This window comes from Nymphalis io, chromosome 20, assembly GCF_905147045.1.
Source record: "Nymphalis io chromosome 20, ilAglIoxx1.1, whole genome shotgun sequence".
Lineage (NCBI taxonomy): Eukaryota > Metazoa > Arthropoda > Insecta > Lepidoptera > Nymphalidae > Nymphalis > Nymphalis io.
The window spans coordinates 4151112-4175963 of NC_065907.1; the positions used below are offsets into that span (position 1 = coordinate 4151112).

The window sequence follows — 24852 nt, forward strand, 5'->3', positions numbered from 1 at the left end:
AAAATAACATTGCCTCCCAATCATTTTTCAGATAAATGTGTTATCACTATAGGAATATCAGTATTAAGAAGCCAGATTTACTGGAGCATCTAGCCGAAGGAAGACACTGTCAAGTCGCCTAACTGAAGATTGACGACTAGTTAAAAGCCTTCGAATTTCCTCTGAGATAAATTTCAACGCCATGTTTTTCATCTCCGCTGAGCTCGTAAACTACTTACTTATGTAGGCTCGACGCCTACTGACTTACATACTTATAAGACTCTTAAAAGTTTCCTTCAGATAAAGTATCGAAAAACCTATGTAATACTTTTCGCAACACGAATAAACTTATCTAAACCGTTCCAAAGTATGTGTGACTTGGCTGTACTAGTATCGATCTTAGTCTATCTATATACACGTCTGAGAGCTGAAAGAAACAATAATCTATGGTATGGTAGAAACAAAAGATAAAAATTGCAAATTGCATTACCTTGTATGTGGAATTTGGATCGAATATCGAAGCTAACGGATTCGTTGAGCGCGAAGGTGAAAGGAGGGCCATTTTCAGTCGAGTCGTAGTCTTTTGCCGTGAGAATCACAACCTGCCCTGGAGGGTCGTTCTCGTACCATATTACTGGTTGAGTCTGCAATGGAGATATCAATTAATAAGGTTATATTAAAGTAAAAGAATTCAAGCATAAATATATATAAATATATACTAATAAAATAAATAAATATAAAGAGTTTATTTTTTGTTTGAAGCTATATGTATATAAATATAAAAAATAACTGTGGATATCCTTTCAAAAATTAAGTTGATTATAATGTCATATCGATTGTTTACGCTTACAAAGGGAAATTCATCTGTCGAGGTTCGAAGCTACCCTAGGTATAACGTCCGTCGCTTTAATCTAATATTCGGAGGCACATACCCATATATATACACATATATATATATATATATATATATATGGAGATAAATTTTTAAATATCGCTACATAGTCATTTTTTATTTTAATAAATATGCAGATTTTTATACACTAGTTAATGTATATCATGCGTCTCTTTAATTTATCTTTTGTTAGGCGATATGCGTTACAACTAAAATGCCATTTATCGTATATTGATGAATCAAAGGGAGAATAATTTGCGCAAGTGTCATAATATATTCATGGAACGGATAAAGGACAAGAATACATAATAGTTATTTATTTATTACCTAATTGGAATCACTTTTTTACTATAATAAAAAAGTAATATTTTTCTATTATAAATGAATAAATTTTTTATAGATCAGCGTTTCTTAAAAATGTATCGCATGAGGTCCTCCTGACCGATTCGGCCTCGGTGGCCAATCTCAAGAAAGATTAACCAACTGCGCAGGACATATTAGTGCACAAGTGTGTGCGCAAACACATATGTACACACTTCCAACTTCCAGACTTCGGACTGTCACTGAGAATTTTCGACAGAAAACCCCAAAAACTTTTTTATTGGCCCAACCTGAATTTGAACACAGAGCCTCGGAATCTGCCTTATATCCACTAGACCAACGAGGCAACTAATGATTATATACTATATAAAAGCGTGCTAATATTCAATATGTACTTTCTTATATACCTACTCTTCATTCTTACGTCATCGTATCCAGGCACTAGACCAACGCCGCAGTCAGCAGTAATGTATGATACATTACTAAAAAAGATATAATAAAAAGACAAATTAGGGTATCCGACCGAATTAATGCACCGTAGTTACAAAATAAGGAATACCGAGTCCATAGGTACATTTGCATGAAAAATTGAAAAGTGGGTGGGTATATCCCTAGCGATTTTACCTAAAAGGAAACTAAGGAGTGGGACGGCGATTCGACTAGAGTGTACGTTTTTGAGTTTTACGTAATACAACATTGGAACTTACGATTATACCGACTTAGAAAGTGTCTTACTATTGTTGGAGTGAAAATTTAAACATTACTTGGTCGTTGATCTCTGTGCAAGCTCGTCTCGATATGTACCACCCGCTCATCACATATTCTACCATCAATCAACGATACTTAGTACTTTTGTGTTCCGGTTTAAAGGGTGAGTGAGCCAATATAACTACAGGCACAAAGGGCAAAACATATTTGTTCCAAAGTTAGTAGCCCATTGGCGATGATATAAGGATTAATTATATATTATAGCGTCAATGTCTAAGACCAGTGGTGACTTACCAACTGGTGGTCCATTTGTCAGTCTGCCATTATATTCCCAATATATTTTTTTCAATATTTATTACATAGTATTTACATTCATGTCTAAATTAAACTGTTTCATACTAAAATCTTAAAAATTCTTTATTATCTGTATCACAAATATATCAAGTTTTTATTGGATTTTATAAAAATATTTATAAATAAAAATGTTACTATGAATCATCATCAATTTTAAAACAAAATATTGGAGAGACAAGAATTATTTTTGTTATCCATCGTAATAAACTTGTATACTTGCAACTTATCCAAAATTCCCATTTTATTATTGAATTTAGAACTTTCGGTAAAGTTGAAAACTTATATTTGACAAGGACTTGAGAATTTTTAAGAAACATTTTTATTGAAAACAAACAATTTTCTATTCAGAATACCAAATTATGTTTTTACTTGTTACCCGGCCGTAAGAAAATATATACTGTCACGATTTATTCCGTGGAAATGTTTGAGACTATTTAACGATACAATATTTTCATATATCAATGTACACATCACGCGTCATGAATGCTTAAGTAAAGTAAAGTAGCCTGTTTTATATATTTGCCGGGAAGGCAAATGACTACTCCACCTGATGGTAAGTGGTAGTAGTCCAAACGCGATGACGACAAGTACAGTCGGGAAGAATGTTCTGCACTAGCCGCCATCATCATGACATCGAGAGCCAGCACGCGTAGACTTATGAAGGAAGCCTATAAATATCCCACTGCTGAACTAAAGCTCTCTCATTTGAGAAGATTTGGATCTTACTCCACAAGGTTTGCTGCTACGGATTTTCAGCCACAACGTGCAGGTTGCCTCACGATGTTTTCCTTTCTAACCACTGGGCCGTAACCTCTCTTATCATTATCATAGCATTATTTGTTCCCAAAATATTCATGAATTATAAACCTATCTTTTTAATCTTTCTGTCTATTACGGAAAGCTATAAAATCGTCAGTATATTTATTGCGCACATACAAACATACGGACCCAGATAGATAATATGTCGATAATAATAAAATAATAACTTTAAAAACAGTTCTTACCTAAAAAAATAATGATTTATAATAGTGATAACATATAGGATGGACATTGATATATTGCATTATATACTTACACCCTACTATTCGTACCCTCGTCAAAGGGATTTTTTGATAGACAAGTAATATCGCTGCTCTAATACTGCTGCACGCTAGTTTGGGTACCAATAAATACAAATTATTAGAAGACATTGTTTACACCGCACAATGATAAACGTTACGAAAACAACAACAGAATGAAGTTACGTAATAGATTGTTTTTTATGTAAGATTATAAAATTTACAAGTTGATTGTATACTGTTCTTTTAGAAATAATTTATTAATATCTAGAAAACATACGAATACTCGTATTTCTCGAATCTTATGGATAATGTCCATAAACGTTGACTAACTACTAGCTTTTAGAAGATATTTTTACATATAATTATATACTAATACGTGGTAATTTATCCAATTGATTAAAATATATTGCACAAGTTAATAAAATTTTCATACAAAGGAAATATTCTTATTCTTCCTTCACATAAACTAGAAAATTTCAAAAATCCCTTAGCGGATGCTGAAGTTATAAAATAAACATATCAGCTTTCTGGACTCCATTGATTTCATTGTTCTAAATTTAATAATAAAATTGTAAATGCATGATAAAATGGCGCATTAATGTATTACGAGAGGGTAAAAAATCTTCATATCCAATGGCATATTATGTTTCGAGCACCGCTGCTTGATTCTAATATTTTCAAATCTTTAATCGAATATATAAACCTGATTACAAATAGGTACGTCTGAATTCTAAGCGATTTCAAAGGATTTTTCTATTAAACGAATGACTAGGAAATATTAAAAGGGAAATGAAAGATGTATATCGTAAATGGGATTTTTTTTAATTATATACGCTTTAATATTATTTTATTTAAATAAATCGACGAAACTAATCATTTTATCCAGTCAAACACTGTTCATGTCTTGATGGCGGCCGTTCTCAACAGGAATAGCCAACTGTGTAATAGATATAGCGCTTAAGTGTGTACCGCAAATGCACGTGCACTCTCTATTCCCTCAATCTAAAAATCCGGTAGGAGCAATCTGACATGACCGTAGACAATTATCATATGACAATGTGCCTAGTGCGAGTTGTTTATTTATTCCTATTTGTATGGAATGAAAACAGCGCCGTCAAATGGCATTAATCTTAATTTCATCCGAATAAAAAGAAAAGAAACTAATTTTGGCCTGACCCCGGTATTTAGGACCTTGGGAACTGTAGGTTTATAAGCTAACTAGACCAACAGGACATTAATATATAATATGTATATAATAATAAATTATTATACGTAATATTCCGAATTAATACAGTTTTCAAATCTAAAATATACATAGTAATGTGTGACTTTGAAATCATTTTTTGTATTTTTACAAGTCTTAAAAATCGAACAATAAGCTGATACAAACAACTTCCTCGCAAACAATCGTTTTTAATCAAGACATCCGAGAACATTTTGAAATTGAACACGGAGTCGGTGTAGAATTTCAGGTTTTACTTTCTTTTCCCTGACCTTTTGTGTTAGTCTTTAATTTAGAACACAAAATTAAAGAATTTCGAAAAGTTTTCTTTTACTTCTATTATGTATGAGCATCGTTCACAATTAGCCAAAAGGAATTTTATACACAAAATTATTCAATACTTCGGTTACTAGTTACAACTTCTAATTAACAATAATATAACCATTTAATCGCATCATCATAAAACTCAAGCTATAAATAACATCAGTTGAAAATTTAATGTAAAACTTAACCAGTATGCCGATTTATAAACATTTAAAAAGTATGAAACAAAAGTACACTTGTATATTAACCGGCGCACATTTATAAGAAAATTCCTCTAATAATTTATGAATTATTTCCTAAAGGCTGTCATAAAGCAGGTAAATCGTTATAATATCCTCAGAAAACAGACGGTTTCCGCAAAAAGGTTTAGTCCTGATGGCTCCATTTAAATTTATCGATAGCTATTCCTTTAAAATGGTCTATAAAGAGCCCAGAATGGATTCTATAAGGAAATAGCATGTTCGTCCTTTGAAGATTTAAAAGGGGTAATTATTTTTGTAAGAGCAAAAATAAATGTGCAACAAATCCGAAGCAATAATGAGGAAATGCCTCAGTTCTGTCTCTAAACGACATTTTTTATTCGGCATCTGTTTCCCTCTTAAAGCCTGATCGTTTCCCATTAGAGCCACTTTGTAAAATAAAAAGCGATTGAGTTGTACGAGATAAGTTGCTAAGATTCACGTCTTTCAATAACATATCTGATCTTAAAATGATTCATTTTAAATAGCCTAAAATAAATCGATTTTTGATTGTTGAGCAAATTGAAATTTAATATAATATTCGAACTAATTAGAACCAGTATATATTAAATAAAATATTCTAAAAATATTAAAGTACTTACATTAGTTAAAAATGGCGCGTTATCGTTGATATCCGTTAATTCCAAAATGACTTCAGTGGTGGACCTCAAGCTATCCGATCCTAATCTTCCACCGTGATCAGCAGCCATGATAAGAATCTGCCACCTCGTGAAACCGGATGGCTGGTCTCTGTCTAAAGGTTTGGTAAGACGGAGACAACCGTCATTGTCGATTCGGAGAAATTCTTTCTGTTCGTGCTTGACTAACGAATAAATTATATTTTGAGGCTCATTCCTATCAAGATCTGGATCATACGCTTCCACCTGCATAATTGACATAATATTTTAACACTAACTTCTATACGAAAATTAAAAATGTAATAAATATTACATCATGAGTTTGTCCGATTGTTTGATAGTGACTGTAAATATAACTTATTAAAATTTAATTAAGAAAAACAATAATAAAACGTTCTCGCTCTACTTTTCATTGCAAATTAAAGAAATTACCTTGACAATGCATCCTTCGTACAACTTTTCTTCTTCGATTGTCTTGGTATAGTTAGCCAAGAAGACAGGCGGGTTATCGTTCAAGTTTTCAATCTTGATCAAAACTTTTGCGTAATCTTCATAAAGGCCATCAAATGCTCTCACGTCGAGACTGTAGTTGGTGATGTTTTCGTAATCAAGTTCATTGTTAACTCGAATTTCACCGGTAAAGTTACGAATGACAAATGCGTCGTATGTGTTGCCAGCAACAATGCTGTATGTTACCACAGATGCTAAAATAATTGTCTCGGAATTATAAATCTAATTTAAAAATCTTACCTACGATAAATGTGTTACTACATTTATGAACAATATTTAAAAAACTATATACACAAAATGAAAGCATAAAACATATTTTTATTAAATAATAAACTTATATTTTTTCATGTGTTATAAAAATCATAACGTAAAAAATAATTTACCTGTATCAATATCCAAAGCAGTAACTTGTGTGACGATCTCGTTAATATTCGCATTCTCAGCTATCGACTCGGCGACATAAGTGTCTTGAGTGAAGTGTGGCGGGTTATCGTTTTTATCTGCGATTTCTATTAGAAAAACTTGTTGTCCAGCGTTGTGTTTTCCAGGAATAAGGGCTGACTCAGAATTGTCCGTAGCTATAATCTTAATATTGTAAAAACTCCTTTCTTCTCTATCGAACATTTTAAGTGTGGTAATGTTTCCCGTTATGCTGTCTATAGCAAAAGGGTCAGAAGGATCTCCTAGTTCATAAGTAACTTGGTTGTTAGCTGATGTACCATCAGCGTCGAAAGCTCTGACTTGCATGACAGGAGTTCCTGGTGGTTCGTTTTCTAATACACTACCAGATCTAATTTCACTGAATATTGGTATATTATCATTCACGTCTTCCACTTCAATTTGGATTATCGTTTCTGCTGCTAATTTGTAGTTATTCTGCAATGCAATGATGTTTTAAAAACGACTGTAATTTTAATTTGTAATGCAAATAATAAAGAAAATGATTTGAGTAATATTACCTGTATTCTAACAGTTAAAGTATAGTCAGTTATTTTTTCAAAATCCAAATGATTTCCGAGTTTTATATAAGCCGAATCAGCTTCTGGTTCTAAGACGAATGTGTGCCATTTGTTCGTTTGTTCTGTTTGTCCCATCACCAATTCAAACTGTAATTTCTTTTCTTCGGGTATATTAGATCTGCAAGTTAAATGATGTTTGTAGTTTTTTCTTAATAAAATATATAAAAAGAACTAAATTTAAAACTAAAATTAAACTTAGTATTTCTTTCTTATAATATAGATACATGTTAAAACTCTAAAGGAAATTTTCCGCCAAGTTCGCAGTTCCTTATTCGAAATCTATCCTGTAAGGTTTTTTAAGCACTCTTTGATAATATCTAACTTTGTTCGTGTAAATTAAATTGGCATACTTACATCGCCCTCACGGTAGCTATTGGTGTGTTGAAGTCCGCGTAATTTTCTTTTAATCTTATCGGCTCATCAGGCACTTCTATAAAAGACGGGCTTTTCTTGTTAGACTCAACGACTTGGATGTCTAAAGTAATCGAACTTTGTTGCGGTGGATCACCCATGTCTTTTACTATCGCGCTCAACTTAAATTTGTAACCGGGGACTTTCTGCATAAATTTACAATAAAATTAGTACACTCACTATATTATGCCGTTAAAATTATCTTTATAGGCACGACACAAATACTATATATATTTTGGGGTATAAAATGCTTATTTTATATATTTTTTGAAGCTTCAGTAGAAGTTATTACTTTAAGGTAATGTGTACGTACAAAAACATCACAAATGTTTTGAAATACATTGTTTATAACAAATTGAAATTATAAGCAATAATTTATTAATACTTACATCAATTGTTTTATTTAAGAATATGACCCCATTGTCTGGATCGATGTAGAAGTAGGTCTGATCAGGCGAATTGGAATCTAGACTATAATGTACGATGGAGTTGTTCCCATCATCTATGTCAGTAGCCGATATCCGCATCACCTCGCGGCCGTTTGGCAAATCTTGTGGTACCGACTCCGAATATGACTGTACGCAAATTAATAAAGTTATTTAATATTAAAATCAACCTTGAAGATTAAAAAGTTTTGATAAATTAAAACAGGAATCTAGGGTTAAAATCAATGAAACCATAGTGAACCGATATTCGTCGTTTCACGTGTCGCTTTTATAAGATACCTCTCATATCAAACATTTTAGTAAAATTCCTAAGTATAAACAAATTTCTAAAATTAAATGCACCTCGTAAAATATTTAGCCTTAGGATTAGCTAAGTACGAAGTTATTTCACTTTGACATGTTCTACGCGAAGCATGCCTAAAGCTTAGAGAAAGTTTTTTCAAAATAATTATAATCGTGCAGTGTGGTAAAATGCGCTTAGGGGGAAGAGAGCAGCCTAGCTAAAGAAAACACACCAACTATAAATGTGCAAAAAAAGTGATTTAAAACACACGAGACATACAAAATGTTTACCAATAACGCCTTGAGTGGCGGCTTACGATCCTAAATCAGACATGCAGCAACATGCAAGTAAAGAAATAGATATTTTTTCAAATCAATAAGGAAAATTGATTGTTACCACAGCTTAAGAAATATCATAAACATGATGACATAAGCGTTGGTAACAGTCATTTGTTAGTGATTAATTTGTAATAGTGTTTTTATAACAAGTTTTGTGCGCAACTCTTTCTCTCATTTTGTGAAATTCTCTGTTCTTTAAGACAAACCTTCCAAACATCTCCTCGGAAGACCTTCGAAAAACAGGCAAGTGTTAATAAAGTCTGCGCCACGGTTTGAGGCTAATGGATGAATTTTAAGTTAGTGATAGTGAATGTTTAGACACAGAAATACATATAATTGTAACATTCCATTAGTGTTAGACCTAAAAACTGTTAAGAAAGTGATAAATCAAGTAGAATTTCGAAGACATTGCTTAAATGTTTACAATGCATTTAGATAGATCGGTAAAGTTTTAGATATCGCTTTACATCAAAATAGCAGTTACTAAATTTAGGTGATATAGCTTTATTAAATCGCATGATGAATTGATGGTGCTTCGAGCTTGATTTCTATTGAGCTCCTTAATGCCTACCTTATACGTCTAAGTATATGCGTTCCTGCGAATTTAACTTGATAATCATAGGCACTTACAACTTTGTCGAAGACTGGCTGATTGTCATTGATGTCTTCTATAAGAATTTTGATAGTACACGCGTCATCTAGCTGAGGTTGTCCATTGTCACTAGCTCGTACCGTTATATAAGCTTCTTTTTCACGAGATGGTTCATCGTGGTCAAAAATCTGTGTAATTTTAGCTTTATTAAAAGAGAAATAATTAAATACATGATGTTACCTACCTTTATATCCTAAATGAAAGCTTAATATATAAATAACTATGATATTAATTATAATTGAATATATTTTCATAATGAAGAATATAGGATATAGTATAAAAATGAAGATTTATATAACAACAATAAAAAATATCAAAAATATACTGACATCAGCTGTAGTTATTCTTCCAGTTTCAGGATCGACATGAAATCTTTCTTTCTCGCCAGGAGTCGAGACGAACTTGTATGTGACTGTTCCACCCATTTCGGGTGGATCCCGATCTTCTGCATGTACCTGGATATGAATAACATTCGTTAAAATTATTTTAAAACACAAAATATGATAAATAATAAAAAAATACAATTCCGAAAAAACAACGTCATTTTATAGAAAATGTAATAAAAATTATAGTATAGTGAAATTATAGATTTATATGCATTTTCGATTGGATAAAGAACTATTTTGAACTCACCGTAAAGACATAGGTTCCTACAGGCTGTTCTTCTTTCAACGATGGCCTATAATTAAGGCACTCCGTGAATAGAGGTTTGTGGTTGTCCTTCACAGCTAGCTTGGGTGATGTCGCCGGCGTGAACTGAAACCGGGTTAGTGTGTGCCACTACATGAATATAAAGCTAACACTACATCACAAGAAGCTTGTATTTGCTTACTAGTTGTATTGTTTTAATTTGCACTGGTAGCTTTGTAACAAATTTAAAAACTATATAAAAAAGAAAGACAAAAACGAAAATTTTGGAATATCTGTCATATACCTCAATTCATATTAAGCTAAACAATTTCGTGCAAATACATATATTTAAAAAAAGGAATCAAAATTAAAAATAATTATAATAACTGACTCCAAATAGTAACTAATTCTTATAAGTTTGAAGAAACTTACATTAGTATATTCCTGCAGTGAGATATTTGAAAACAGTGATCGTTAAAATGAACATGATATTGTGATTAAACATACAGTACTTACAAATATCCTTGGCAGCTTTAATTTAATATAATTTATATATAAAATACAATACATTTTTAGAGCAAATATTGTACGTTCCTGAACATGCACAATTCTAAGAATTTTAAATTTTAAAAATAAGCAGTAAATTAACATGAACTCTAGGGGACGAAGCTTTGGGGCCAAATTAATGGGACGATATGATTAAGATGAATGACTTGTAAACAATTCGATGGGTTTGATGAACTAATATCATACTCACGGATGAATGTAATGGAAGATACCCATCCAGGTGTCTGGAATGCCGTAACCTCGTAACATGATGTGTCGGGTGATCGCGGACTGAAAAAAAAAAAATTTATTACCAAACTTACAAAATAAAGTACTCGTGATTTTAAGACGTGTTTTTAATTGGTATTATGGTGTTAACTAAAGATGACTATTTCAATGATAAAGATAATTTACAGATCCAGTTCTTGTTTTTTACTCGCATAATGTATTTCGACTCGAAGTAAAACAGTTCTAGCCAGTAAGCTACGACTCTCAAGATAATGAGATAAGGTCATAAATAAACGCCGTACTTAAAGATAATGATCTTCCAAGTAATCAACTTCTAAATGCAAGTGTTAGCATATCTAGACACGACTCCGTTGCACTTCCGAGATAAGGTTAATTTACTTAGGCATTATAATTTGTTGAGATGCCCTAAATACTAATGAAATTATCACTTAAATCTTTTGAGTACATTTACGTAATGAATCATTGAACGTTACTGACTTTGATAAATAAGCAATTACCAGATTAGAGGCAGCGAGGGGATCCTTTTAAATTTAATTTAAGTTGAAATATTTTCAAGTGAAAGAAGTTTAATTTTAGAAGAACATTACAGCGATATTAATTTAAGATTATTTAAAAAATAATTTTAGTCCATATAACATGGATTGTAACGAACCGTCATGGGCTTAAGACAAGAAAAAAAAACAAATGCAGTTTTTTTAATTATTTAAGTTAGGTTATATTTAAAAATTTACTTGGTGGTAGGGCTTAGGGCAAGTCCATCAGGGTAGCACTTACAAAGTCAAACAACAACCTGATACATGTGAATGAAGATTTAATATATATTATACTAATTTATGGCTGTTATCCTATTTTAAAGAATTCTTATTGCCTAATTATTTCTCATATATAAAGCACAATGTACATATCTTTAGAAACTTGCTACATTGATTTCATTCCCCACCCAATATCGTATTTCTCAATTATTTACCTAAATGAATGAGAAGACGTCGTATTATTATTTTATTATAGTATATTTGTTATTTAATATTAAAGCTTTCGCTAAAATCAATACCAGACAAAGTTTGTTACCAATTGATGATATAAAAACGTAGAATTATTAGAATTTTCATTGAAATTATTTAATGTGTGTACTTTTATTGGTAGAAATTGTGATTGCTGAATTTATGGCTGATTCGTTTCAGAAGAATCAAAACTTTTAGTCGGACATGAGTAAGGTATATTTCTATTATATTCAATTCTATTATAACTTTATATCTCATTTCATATAAAGCTTTTGTTTAAATCGAACATTTCAATATACTCATTATATACGTCTCGTTATATTAAATAATGTCTTGTTGAACAAATTTGAACCACGGCAAAGCCCAAAGACTAGAATAGAATTATCGTGCGCAAATCACATAACTGCGATCTCTATTAACTCACACTTATAGTCCGATGGGAAGGCGCGACTGCCTTGGAGAGAGATCAGGCGCACGACTAACAGCTTAACGTGTTTTTTGAGGCACGAGAGTGTAACACTGTCAGTATTATATATATGTCTTTATGCCAAGACTTCGGGATCTACAGACATACATCTTACTAATGTTATAAATATATAAATGAAAAAGTCATTTTGTTTAGATGTTTGATACTAAAACTGAATGGATGCTTATGAAACCTGATACAGAGCTGAATGTGTTTTACGCTGGAATATGCTTTAAAACATCACCCACCACTAAATGGAGAGTGTGTAGTCTATCATACTCAATAACAAACAGCGGTACCATCGCCGTCATTGTGGGTCTTCACGGTGGCGCATATTGCAGGTAAAATATATCTCAGAAAAGTGAAAAATAATTTTTCAATTCGTGTTAACAAATAAAAGTTATATTTTTATGCAAACATGTAACAGCTAATATTAAATATCTTGAATATTATCAAATAACATACTAAACAATAGTGATTGATGTATGTTATCGTGAACAAAGACGGTGAGATTGAAACGTTACTCTGGTTTAAAGCCGTGTAAGCCTGATTGATGGCAGTATTGACAAAGTAAATTAAGTAACATGTAAGTATATTCTTTCACTAATCTTACAAATTACTAACGGTACCTTTGTTTATAGACGTCAAGGGAATTATTAAAAATGCGTGTGTTAAAATGAATTATAATAATTCTGATCTTTTTATCTATAGCTGTGGAATATCTGATTAGTGGGTGGTACCTACTCAGACGGGCTTGCACAAAGACCTACCACCGTTTACAAAGAGGTGCTTCGATTATTAATTATAAATAACATTTTCAGTTGAATAGTCTTGTATAACCTGAGTTTGATATATGATATATATATATATATATATATATATATATATATATATATATATATATATATATATATAATATATATATGATACGTTTGCTCATTTACAGTATTAACTATTTGAGCAACATAATTATATAATATCGTAGATGAGGAGATTTGTATAAAATATTTTTTCTTGAAGTCATTTAAGTCACTATATATTAACAGAAACTACATGGATTCACAATAAGTTAATTGATGACTAAAGAATAATCTTCTTCTTCTACGCAATTGTCTTTAAAACGGGTACAAAGTTTTTGTTCCACGTATTTATATTTTTATTATTATAATACGATTTAACATAGGATCATATTGATTTTTGTTTCAGACATGTTATTCAAATTTATATAGATATAAATACAACACAATATACAATACAATTATAATTAAGTGATAAATATAAAAGTATTTGTTGTTACTTCCTCAAGCAAAGTTGTACTGACTGTACAGAATCGAAGTTTGATTTAACAAGTTATAGATAATTATAAGTAACGCTTAATAAGATATTTCCATATTTAATTTTAAGACCTTATTATACTATATTTGGTAGTAAAAAAATAATATGAAAAATTACAATTCGATTAATATTACTAGAGATATTACTACGTAGAGGCTTGAAATTCTTAAACGTAAAATACGGTTAACAATTATCCTATAAATTGGAAATAGCAGGCGAGTTTAATATCAAAGGGATAAATGCTTTGATGTGTAAAGGCCCGCTAAGCAACAATCTTAAAACTGAACATAAAATTCAACATACAAATAAGTAAATTATGTATGAGCAATATAACCAAATGTTATCTTTCTAATTATCTGATTACTTTAAAGAATTAAGCAATAATGTATTTATATATTTCAATAAATGAATATACTTTTATTAAATTCATTTATTCTATTGTTATGTATGCGGGATGTTTGAAAGACTTTAACGAGCAATTTGGTGGCACGGAATGTCATTTATAACATAGCGAGGCTTTTGATAATGTAACGATTAATATAAATATTTTATTATTGCTAATAATTACTACAATAATTTTATGTGATTTTAATTAACAGTCATATTTGCTTTGTTTTGATTGTTTTTATAAATTACTTTAGGCAGAGGAGAAAACTTTCCACACAATGATTATCGATCATTTTAGCAAAGACTACGACGCTAAGAAATAAGAATCACTCACATCCTCAATACAACGCCAACCATTCAATCCAAGTTGTCTGTCGTCTCTTTGGTTTAGTGGCTATAAATATAAGGCCGCAGATCCCAAGATCTTGGGTTCGAACCCAAAGTCGGAAAATAAAAAGTTATTGGGTATAGATGATTATCAGTAGCAGTCCGGAGTCTGGAAGTTGACAATCATGGTAGTATGTACAGCCCCGTGCCTAGGAAAGTCTTTGGGCCTGCGCCTGAAGTTTTCCGATTGTGTCGGATTGCCGTCTCATCACATTATGAGAGTGAGGGAATAAAGAGCATCTTTGCGGGCGCACACACTTGTACACTATATGTCCTACGCAGTTGGCTAATCTCTCTTGCGATTGGCCGCCGTGTCCGAAATCGAAGAGTAGACATCATATTGCATGTGCTTGTAATTACACTGGCTTACAGCAATAGAAATTGTTGCTGTTAAGCGGTAGACTAATATTATTCATGAGTGGTACCTATTCAGACTGGATCTCACAAAGTCCTACCGAGACACACACAATACCTACGTATTAATTAACGATACTTTCAATTTATTTATATATTATTATAATATAGATATATTATATTGTTTATTTTAATTGAATTATGGCGATAATCCATATACGTATGTATATTAACTTCTAAAAATATGTATCTGGCTTTTAATGAGTCTAACATATAAGTTGGTTAATGCAAATCTTCCTAGTAGGTATAACATTTTCTAGATTTTGAACATTATATTCTAGTAACGCTAAGTTATAAGTTTTACCTAAAACATTGTTATAATTAATCAATTCCTGTTCTTGTTTACAATACCGATATGACGCGTTATGTTAAATTGACCTTAAAGTTTCACACGAGCTTCTAAATGTTATCGAAAGTTCAACCTCAAGTCAATGCTCAAGAGGACAATTTGTAACACTATTGTTGAAGCGGCTCATTACTATACTTGTAATAGAAAACAAACTGCAAACTAACAGAATAATTTAGTGATGCGAAAGATTCCCGTAACGTCGTCGGACGCTGCCCTTGAATAAAAAAAAATTATAAAAAATATTTTATTAATGTTTGTATTACTTAATTTCTAAATAGCTTAATTTAATAAAACTTTTCTGTCTTTTTAAATATGATAGATAATATTTATTTATAAGTCGGAATAGATTGTTTGGTTGAACAATTTATCCTAAGATAGGATATATTAATACGATTAGAAAAAAAATTTTCTTTCAAATTTGATTATTTGAAGAGGAGGCAAGGCGATATTTAAAGTATGTAAGTACAGAGCAGTTAGGTATTATAAAAATGTAAATTATAAAGTTAGTATGTTTGTGTTTTTTTTAAGAATTTTCCATAATAGTTATAGTTAAGTTTGTGGTCTACAAAAGTATAGTTAGTTAATTCCTCAAACATTATTGGTCCGACAATTATAAATAAAATTTTCATTTTGAACGTTATTTTTTTTTAACCTTGGGAACTAAGATTTTATATCCCTTGTGCCTGTAATTACACTGGCTCACTCACCCTTCAAACCGGAACACAACAATATCAAGTATTGCTGTTTTGCGGTAGAATATCTGATGAGTGGGTGGTACCTACCCAGACGAGCTTGCACAAAGCCCTACCACCAGTAAACGTTGACAAATACTGTTGTTTTCAAAGTGCAATTTAGACTATAAATTTTATACATGTAACGAGATCAATAACGTAACGTAATAAAAAAAAACTATCGCAACATAATCCGGTTGTGTATGTATGAGTTTTCAACATATGAATATCATAATATAGGTTTACAATAACAGATAGTTGCCCCCACCTGTTCCGCGAATAAAGCTTTGCCTGTTCCTGACACCGGAACCTAGCTTTTTTCTCAGCAATCCTTTGTTAGGCTTCCTTTAGACCGACGGGGGCCGGGGCCCACGAGGTCGGGGGTTAAGGAAGGGGACCATTGTGTCGGGCCAATTTGAATATTCAAGTGTGGGCACGTTCCGTAAACGATGTCGATGGCCGTTGAGGGGATTAAGTTTTTTTTTATTCGGTCACTGGTTCCACTGGCTTGAGCCGCAGTGAGTAAGCAATTAGCTTTTGAATGTCTTTTTTTGCAAACGGCTTAAGGTAAACTAAAATTAATTGTAGTTTGATAAGCCTTGTTTTGCTAACCGTTAAAAATATTTCGAAAAAAAAATCTTTTGAATTTAATTTTGTTATGATAAATAAGACGAGCAGAGATGTCCTAGTGCATAAGATCAAAAAGTTAAATGGTTATCATTCAAGTCATCAGGCGAGAACCATTGAATTTTCGTGTGCTTAGTTTGTTTATTTCGGATAGGAAAACATCGTGAGCACTAAATGAGAACTGCATAAATCACAACCAAGCCTATTTAAGTCTTTTCCTAACGTATATAGAAATGTTACTTTAAAAATATGACACAAATGAATACGTCGTTTTGGCAGGTTTTTGAGCAGGGCAAGACATTTTCTATTAATTATGGCAATATTAAAAATGAAAATCAAAATATTTATTAAATTAAATTCATGAGAATATCCTTGTCAACAGTACAATTCGGTGACGCGTTATTTTACATTGACAGACACTTATCAGCGGGTTCCAACGAAAATAAAAATGTTGAAAATATGCGTTTATTTTCGGGACACGATAAAAGAAGGGACAACACTAAAATATTTAGGCTAGATAAGAACTTCAGAGGTGAGAAGGGACTTGCTCCCGTAATCACGGCTCAAGATAACAGTCTTAAAAGCGAGTTATGGTCCTGAAACGTCTCTAGATCCGAATCTAAGAGAAAAAAAATTAACTCGAATTGTATAAACAAGTTGATAATAATATATTTTTTTAAGAAAATATATTTTTGTATATTAAAATCTAAACAATAGTTTCAGCTACTCTAAGCCATTTTATTTGTTAAACTTATTAATTACACGAAATGTGTATTATAAATACTTCATTAAAACTGTACGAACAATTTAATTTGAATGTTTTAAAAGTCCACCGCAAAAGTAAATTATTTTTTAAATGTTGAATGTGAATTAAATTAAAGTAGTTTATATTATTTATAAATGAAAATAAATAATACTAATATAGCAAGATCTATAAACAGCTGTGTATATTTTTACTGGTGGTAGAGCTTTGTGCAAGCTCGTCTGGGTAGGTACCACCCACTTATCAGATATTCTACCGCAAAACAGCAGTACTTGGTATTGTTGTGTTCCGGTTTGAAGGGTGAGTGAGCCAGTGTAATTACAGGCACAAGGGACATAACATCTTAGTTCCCAAGGTTGGTGGCGCATTGGTGATGTAAGCGATGGTTAACATTTCTTACATTGCCAATGTCTAAGGGCGTTTGGTGACCACTTACCATCAGGTGGCCCATATGCTCGTCCGCCTTCCTATACTATAAAAAAAAGAAAAAACCAGCTGATTATCTTATAATGAGAGATAATAATGTGGATGACTGGGAGTATAACTAAACAGCGTGTATTGTTGTCTTCCAGTTTGAATGTTGAATGCCATTCACAATGCCAGTGTCTATAGAAGAAAGTGACCAATCCATCGAGTTAACGCAAAACATTAGCGTTACTTTAAATAAATTTAATTATAAAATTCTGAATCAAATAAAGAATTTAAAAAACAATGAAATACACACGTATGTAATTCTAGTAGTTTTTAAGTACAATCGTTGAAAATTTGCATTAAAAACTGTACAATTAAATCGCATAGTCAAAACACGTTAATTACTTTGTATTAAAAATATAACAATTTACGCCTTGAGAACAATTTTCCGTCATAGTAGAAAACAAATTAGCACCGTGCAAGACTGTCAGTGAAATAAATAAGAGTACGGCAATTAAAAAAATATTAAGAATAAACATTGTTTGTGGGTAATTAATGTGTTCTTTGTGCTATTTTAATTGGACTTTTAACGTATACTAACGAAACGAAGCGATAAATAACGTTATAAGCGTTATTTTATATAACCTCGATATGCTCAGAGAAAATTATAATCAATTGTTTTTCGATATTCTTTTTATTTTTTTCATTGAAACCGATTATAGTAAAATTACAAGGTCAAATGTAAACAAAAAAGTCGAGATGGCCCAGTGGTAAGAACGCGTGAATCTTAACAGATGATCGTGGGTTCAAACCCTGGCAAGCACCACTGAATTTTCATGTGCTTAATTTGTGATTATAATTCATCTCGTGCTTTACGGTGAAAGAAAACATCGTGAGGAAACCTGCATGTGTCTAATTTCACTGAAATTCTGCCACATGTGTATTCCACCAACCCAATGCGGGTTGGTGGAGCAGCGTGGTGGAATAAGCTACAAACCTTCTCCTCAAAATGAGGAAAGGAGGCCTTTAGCCCAGCAGTGGGACATTCAGAGGCTGTTTCGGTTTCGGTTTCGGAAATGTAAACGCAACGTTGACATATTTAACGATTCTTTCAATGTGTGCTACTTGCTGTGTTACTTGCGTTGTGGAAAGAATAATATCAATGTCATTTATTACAGGAATAACTAAAATAGCGTACAGTCTGAGCTAGTAGTGCAACAAAAGCCCAATGACTCTTGGTCGAATTTGCGACTATTGCACGTCAGAAAGAACTGTAATCAGATACGCAATTGTCACTTTAAATATTAAGTTTAATTAAAATCAATGTGTTAAAATGTTACAGATTTTGTTTATCGGTATTGTGATTTTTTTTCTATGCACAGAGGAGTTTCTTATATCTACAACAAAGTGTAGCCGGTATCATACCACCGGCTCACTGCACACGAAACAGAAACCATTGCTGTTTGATGAAACAAAAAAAGTTAATAAATATTCTAACTTATACAGATCTTATTAAATAAAACCAATATTTGGTTCTATATTAATTTATTTCCTTTCAATTTCATATTTCAATTACATTTTCCACTTTTTACTTTCATCTCGTAACTATGACAACCTGATATAAAATATTATTTTATGTTTTCATATAAATACTAGCAACGAGACTAGACTACGTCCGAGTATGAGTTTCCACAGTGATATATATTAATTTATAATCGTAATGATCATATAGGTAAACGAAAAATGCCTTTCAGATTTTCAGATAAATCAAAAGTATTTTCTTATGAATCATAAGTACATTATTTTATTATTTCGAAACTAATACATTTTTGCAAAATTATAAGCTAGCCACTAAGCCATCGATACATTCATTAACTACTCAAGAGTATGTTTAACATGGCTGATTAAATACTTTTTATTAAATACTAGTAATATTTAATAGCACTTTTGAATCGTCATTTTACAGATTTATATTAAATATAAAGCTAAATGTATTTTCTACAGATAAGCACCCACAATAAAGTATATAGTTATTCTTTTATGCCAAAGAAATTGGTCTAACATTTAGATAAAGATGGAACGAAAACATCATTACTAATACTATATATACGAGTGTGTGTTCAATTGTTTGTTACTGAAGCTTGCTGGAATGGTTGGATGGATTCCAATTTGGCATATTCGATTAATTCGACATAGTTACTTTATTGATTATTTAAAAAAAGACATCCGTAAAAGGTAGTATCAATAAGTAATTAGCCTATGAACATCCCACTGCTGGGAAAAAATTAAAAGTGTCAATTTAACTGTTATAAATATAGAAAAAATTGAACATTGAGGTAGTTTTACGCTAAACACATATGTATGTTATAGGAAACAATATCGCCTTATTGTGCGTATTTTCACATATTACATAATATATGTGGCCATGGTTCATGCTACGTTTGGTTTTATGGTAGCTCGGATAATGCTGCAATGGTCTACTACAGTCCTATACAAATCCATGCCATATTCTAAGTGCCTACGTCTATAATATTACGAGTTATGCTTCGAATTTCGCGCTACATTTATTACTAGACAAGATAATATTATGTATTTTTATAACAATATCGTAAAGTTAGTCCAAGGAAAGTGTAACTATTGATAAATGTAGGATAAATATTGGTTCTTAAATAATACTCGCATTGGAGCAACGTACTGGAATAAACTCAAAAGGAAAAGAAAGCGAAGCCCATACGTGATGCATTAGTTTTTTAAAAGAATATGTATGGGGTCACCCGATGGTAAGTGATCAGAATCGCCCGTAGACATTAGTATTGTAAGAAATATGAATCATCCCTTACATCGTCAATGCGCCACCAACCGTGGGAACTAAGAAGTATGTCCCTTGCGCCTGTAGTTACGAATGTAATTATACCAGTGCTATCACAGCCTTCAATCTAGATTACAACAATAATAATAAGTATTGCTGTTTGGCGGTAGAGTATCTCATGAGGGGGTGGTATATACCCAGAATGGCTTTCACAAAGCCATATCACAGAGTAATATAGTATGTACTCTGATACAAAGTAACAGGCTTTACTTATTATTAGTAACTAATTAAAATTTTGAGACAAATCAGTACTTGTCCCAATTTGCAAAAAACAATTATGTTTTCCGTCCATTAGTATTTTCTTTTAATGTCACTTTGAAAAAGAGCTCTTGAAAAAAAGCAAAAAATAAGAGAGGAAGACGATAATTTCTAAAGAAAAACCTTAAAGTATAATGACGTAAAAGTAATTCAAAGATATCAGGAAGGCATGCGGAAGATTTTGCGGCATTAAGACGAATTGAGTGGGGAAGGGTTTAAACCTTTATCAGTCTAATTAATTTGTCACAGAAAATAGGCTTTTCATTGCTTAGGATTTATTGCCGTCGCGTCTCGTCGCGATTTTTATGAGGAAATTACAATGTATATTGAATCTTATCTTATTGCAATAAGAGTGAATGAATTAAATTAAAAAAATTTAGGCATTTTTAATAGAGTTTAGTTTTTTAATTAATATATTTATAAAATGTTAGCCTAGAACCAACTCGTGGGTGTCATAAAAGCCAAATTAGAGAATTTTTGATACGCTTATACATCAATCAAGCAAGCCATTACCCACATATGTTAGGCAACCAAGCAAATGTATCTAAACCAGTTTGACGTACTTCAAATAGAAATTACGTCAGACAGGATGGATGTAAAAGTCCTATCCTTTCCACGCAGTGTTTACACTCCGATCCCAAATAAATCGGATGAGCTCAAACGAGAGATGATGTATTTATATGCCGAAAAGTTAATTATCTTTAATTGTCAATAATTCATTGGAATAATAGTTTAGGGGATGCCGGTTCGATTCTGCTGGTGATAAAGATGATAAGTCATATTTAAATTTAGTATATTTTATTTGAAAATTACAAGTAACCTTAGTTGGACTTCATCATAATTAAATATTAAGCGAATCACGCTCTTATACTTTAAAAGATAACGTTTTAATAAATTGTTACATATAAAAATGTCAACTTCTAATTCGACCTTGAAAATTTAACCACACCACGTAAAAATGTTCACATCAAAATATGTTAGCAGATGATATTCTGTCGAGCTAATAACATTTAAAAGTACGAAAAAACATATTCCACCATAAAATTATAGACAAAAACGATAAAACCTTCACAGGCTCGTGAAATATCACTTAATGGGAGTCTTTCAGCTTTTTCATCTCGGATTTACATAAAAATAATTTGAGAGCACGCGAAGTTTTTTAAGATTACAGATACGAGTGATAAAGCGATGTAATTGCCTTACAAAAAGCCTGCGAAACTCATCTTAAATTCATATTATATTTATAAACTAGATCTTGCTGGTTTTGATAGCGAATTTAATTACAAAAATATGATTGTTTTGATTAACACAGAAATATTGAAATTTATTCCTTTTAATTTTTTTTAATATAAGCCGAGATGGCCCTGTGGTAAGAACGCGTGAATCTTAACCGATGATCGTGGGTTCAAACCCGGGCAAGCACCACTGAATTTTCATGTGCTTAATTTGTGATTATAATTTATCTCGTGCTTTACGGTGAAGGAAAACATCGTGAGGAAACCTGCATGTGTCTAATTTCACTGAAATTCTGCCACATGTGAATTCTACCAACCCGCATTGGAGCAGCGTGGTGGAATAAGCTCCAAACCTTCTCCTCAAAAAGAGGAGAGGAGGCCTTTAGCCCAGCAGTGGGACATTCACAGGCTGTTACGGTACGGATTCCTTTTAATACAACCTAGAACATGTATAACATTAAAATGAGTTTGTAAGAAGTTTTAAATAATACATTTTGCTTCAGATATAGTTTGCGATAAATTAAAAAGCGAATAACTATTCGTAAACATAACTGCGATATTTTTTAATACATTAACGGTAAGTATATAAATAGCATTATGTAAATGTTCCCTAGCTGGACAATCATTTATTCTAATAAACGGATGGATATGCAGGGAATTTAGTAGATATTCACTTGGTGGTAGGGCTTTGCGCAAGCCCGTCTGGGTACCACTTACTTAATATACCGCAAAACAATTAAACTTAGTATTGTATTCCAATTGAAGGATGAGTAAGCTCGGGTTAAATGGACATAAATTCTTAGTTTCCAAAATTCGGGACACATTGGCGATGGCAGTCGGGACCACTTACTATGAGGTGGTATTTGAAATATAATAAGATTTTAGTCTTAAAACTTACAAATACTTCCAATCCAAAAGGCAGTAGTGTTAACAGTTGCATCACTTTTCCATTTTTGTTCAAGTACCACGTAATTTTTTTTAAGTAGTATTTTATACGACTAACAACATTCGACTAACACTAGTGTTTACCAATAACACCAAAACCAATTACACTAAATATAACAAATAAAACCCACACTTTCCGTGGTTAATGTAAAGGCAGTTCCCACGAGTTCCCCGGTTCGATGCCCACCAGTGAACAGGTCACGGACTCCTAGGTATGTTAAAGAAGTGAAAGTTAACAAATGATATGTATATGTATTATATCATTATCGCTTACCTTTTCTTTATTTAGATTTTGAATTAAAATGATTATGAAGAATCCGAAATCTTCGTTTAAGATCGAAATGATCTGACCACTGCTATATCGAAATGAAATAAACTTATCATTTTTTTATTAGACCAGTTAAAAGTGAAGGCTGTAATTTTAATACTAATTAATTTTATTAAATCAACGGTATGGATCAAACCTACGACGTTAACATTTTTATCTAGAACATATATATATATATATATATATATATATATATATATATATATATATATATATATCATTGAACATTTAACGCGGATGAAACCGTACAGAGATGCTAGTTGATAATAAGGCCAATTGAACTCTCTCATTACAGTTTTATAAGCATACATTACAGCCTTTGAACACTAGGCTATTAAAAGTTGAAAGCATTAAAACAGACAAAGTCCCGTCTATATTGAAATAATTACTGTTATGGTAAGGCTTAGTCTATATTAACTAATGTTCGCATAAATTACACCGACTATACGCTCTCCGAGTCGATTTGTTATGAATGTTCAGACGTATTTCACTCCAAATACATTCAAATGACATCTGGAATACATTTTACAGATTAACTAAAGTTTCAAACCTTTTAATGGTGATTTATGTCACATTAAGTTATGTTGAAACTTGTTTTTTTTTTGTTTGTGTTCGATGAGGTATATTGAATAGGAATACCAACTATATATATATATATATATATATATATATATATATATATATATATATATATATATATATATATATATATATATATATATATGTTTATTCTAATTTAAGCAAGGAATTTTGTAAAATATTTACGGTATGCTTTTAGTTTAAATGTGTTATTATTAAGTACATTTCTCTTACGACAATTTAACTGGTGGTAGGGCTTTGTGCAAGCTCTTCTGGGTAGGTACCACCCACTCATCAAATATTCTACCGCAAAACAGCAGTACTTGGTATTGTTGTGTTCCGGTTTGAAGGGTGAGTGAGCCAGTATAATTACAGGCACAAGGGACATAACATATTAGCTCCCAAGGTTGATGGCGCATTAGCGATGTAAGCGATGGTTAAGTTTTCGTACAGTGCCAATGTCTATGAGCGTTGGTGACCACTTACCATGAGGTGGCCCATATGCTTGTCCTATACTATAAAAAAACATAAGTTTATAACAAGATGCCACCATGCTCATGATTAAAATAGTGATCAACCAGTGATTCCCAAATGATAAATTTAATAAGGATGGCCGTCTATAAATGCAAACGTGGCGACGGCTTAGACCGCTTGAATTTGATTGGCGGGATTCTCAGACTAACCACGAAGGGCTGGTCCCTTGTAATTAGTCTGGCGGTACCTTGTCTGTCGTTGTAAGACATTCCAGAATCGCTTGCGCATGCTACTGGGCAGTTCCAATGGCTGATCTGTTTCTGCGACCCTCGTTTTCATGTCATTATTTGAATCGTTTGGTTCAATTACATTTCGATTTATCGTTGCAATTTGTTTTTTTTATTTGTCATAACTAAGAAAATACGATAAATGTTTCTTTTTAAATCGAATTAGTGTTTTATAGTCCACGTA

At 31.9% G+C, this 24852-nt stretch overlaps 1 protein-coding gene across 2 annotated transcripts in view; it reads right to left on the reverse strand.

The window, feature by feature from the left end:
- Positions 1-24852, reverse strand: part of LOC126776559 (DE-cadherin) — a 185508-nt gene that overhangs the window by 26803 nt on the left and 133853 nt on the right. The window contains exons 2-12 of one of the 2 annotated variants that reach the window (XM_050499174.1): positions 10785-10864; positions 10031-10153; positions 9727-9852; positions 9376-9525; positions 8068-8253; positions 7622-7824; positions 7208-7385; positions 6632-7124; positions 6171-6442; positions 5703-5984; positions 470-623 (exon numbers count right to left, since the gene is read on the reverse strand). In XM_050499174.1, the coding sequence (XP_050355131.1) occupies positions 470-623; positions 5703-5984; positions 6171-6442; positions 6632-7124; positions 7208-7385; positions 7622-7824; positions 8068-8253; positions 9376-9525; positions 9727-9852; positions 10031-10153; positions 10785-10864 (2247 nt within the window). Of the gene's footprint in view, positions 1-469; positions 624-5702; positions 5985-6170; positions 6443-6631; positions 7125-7207; positions 7386-7621; positions 7825-8067; positions 8254-8697; positions 8704-9375; positions 9526-9726; positions 9853-10030; positions 10154-10784; positions 10865-24852 lie in introns of those variants that run through there. The other variant, XM_050499175.1, reaches the window with a different exon arrangement.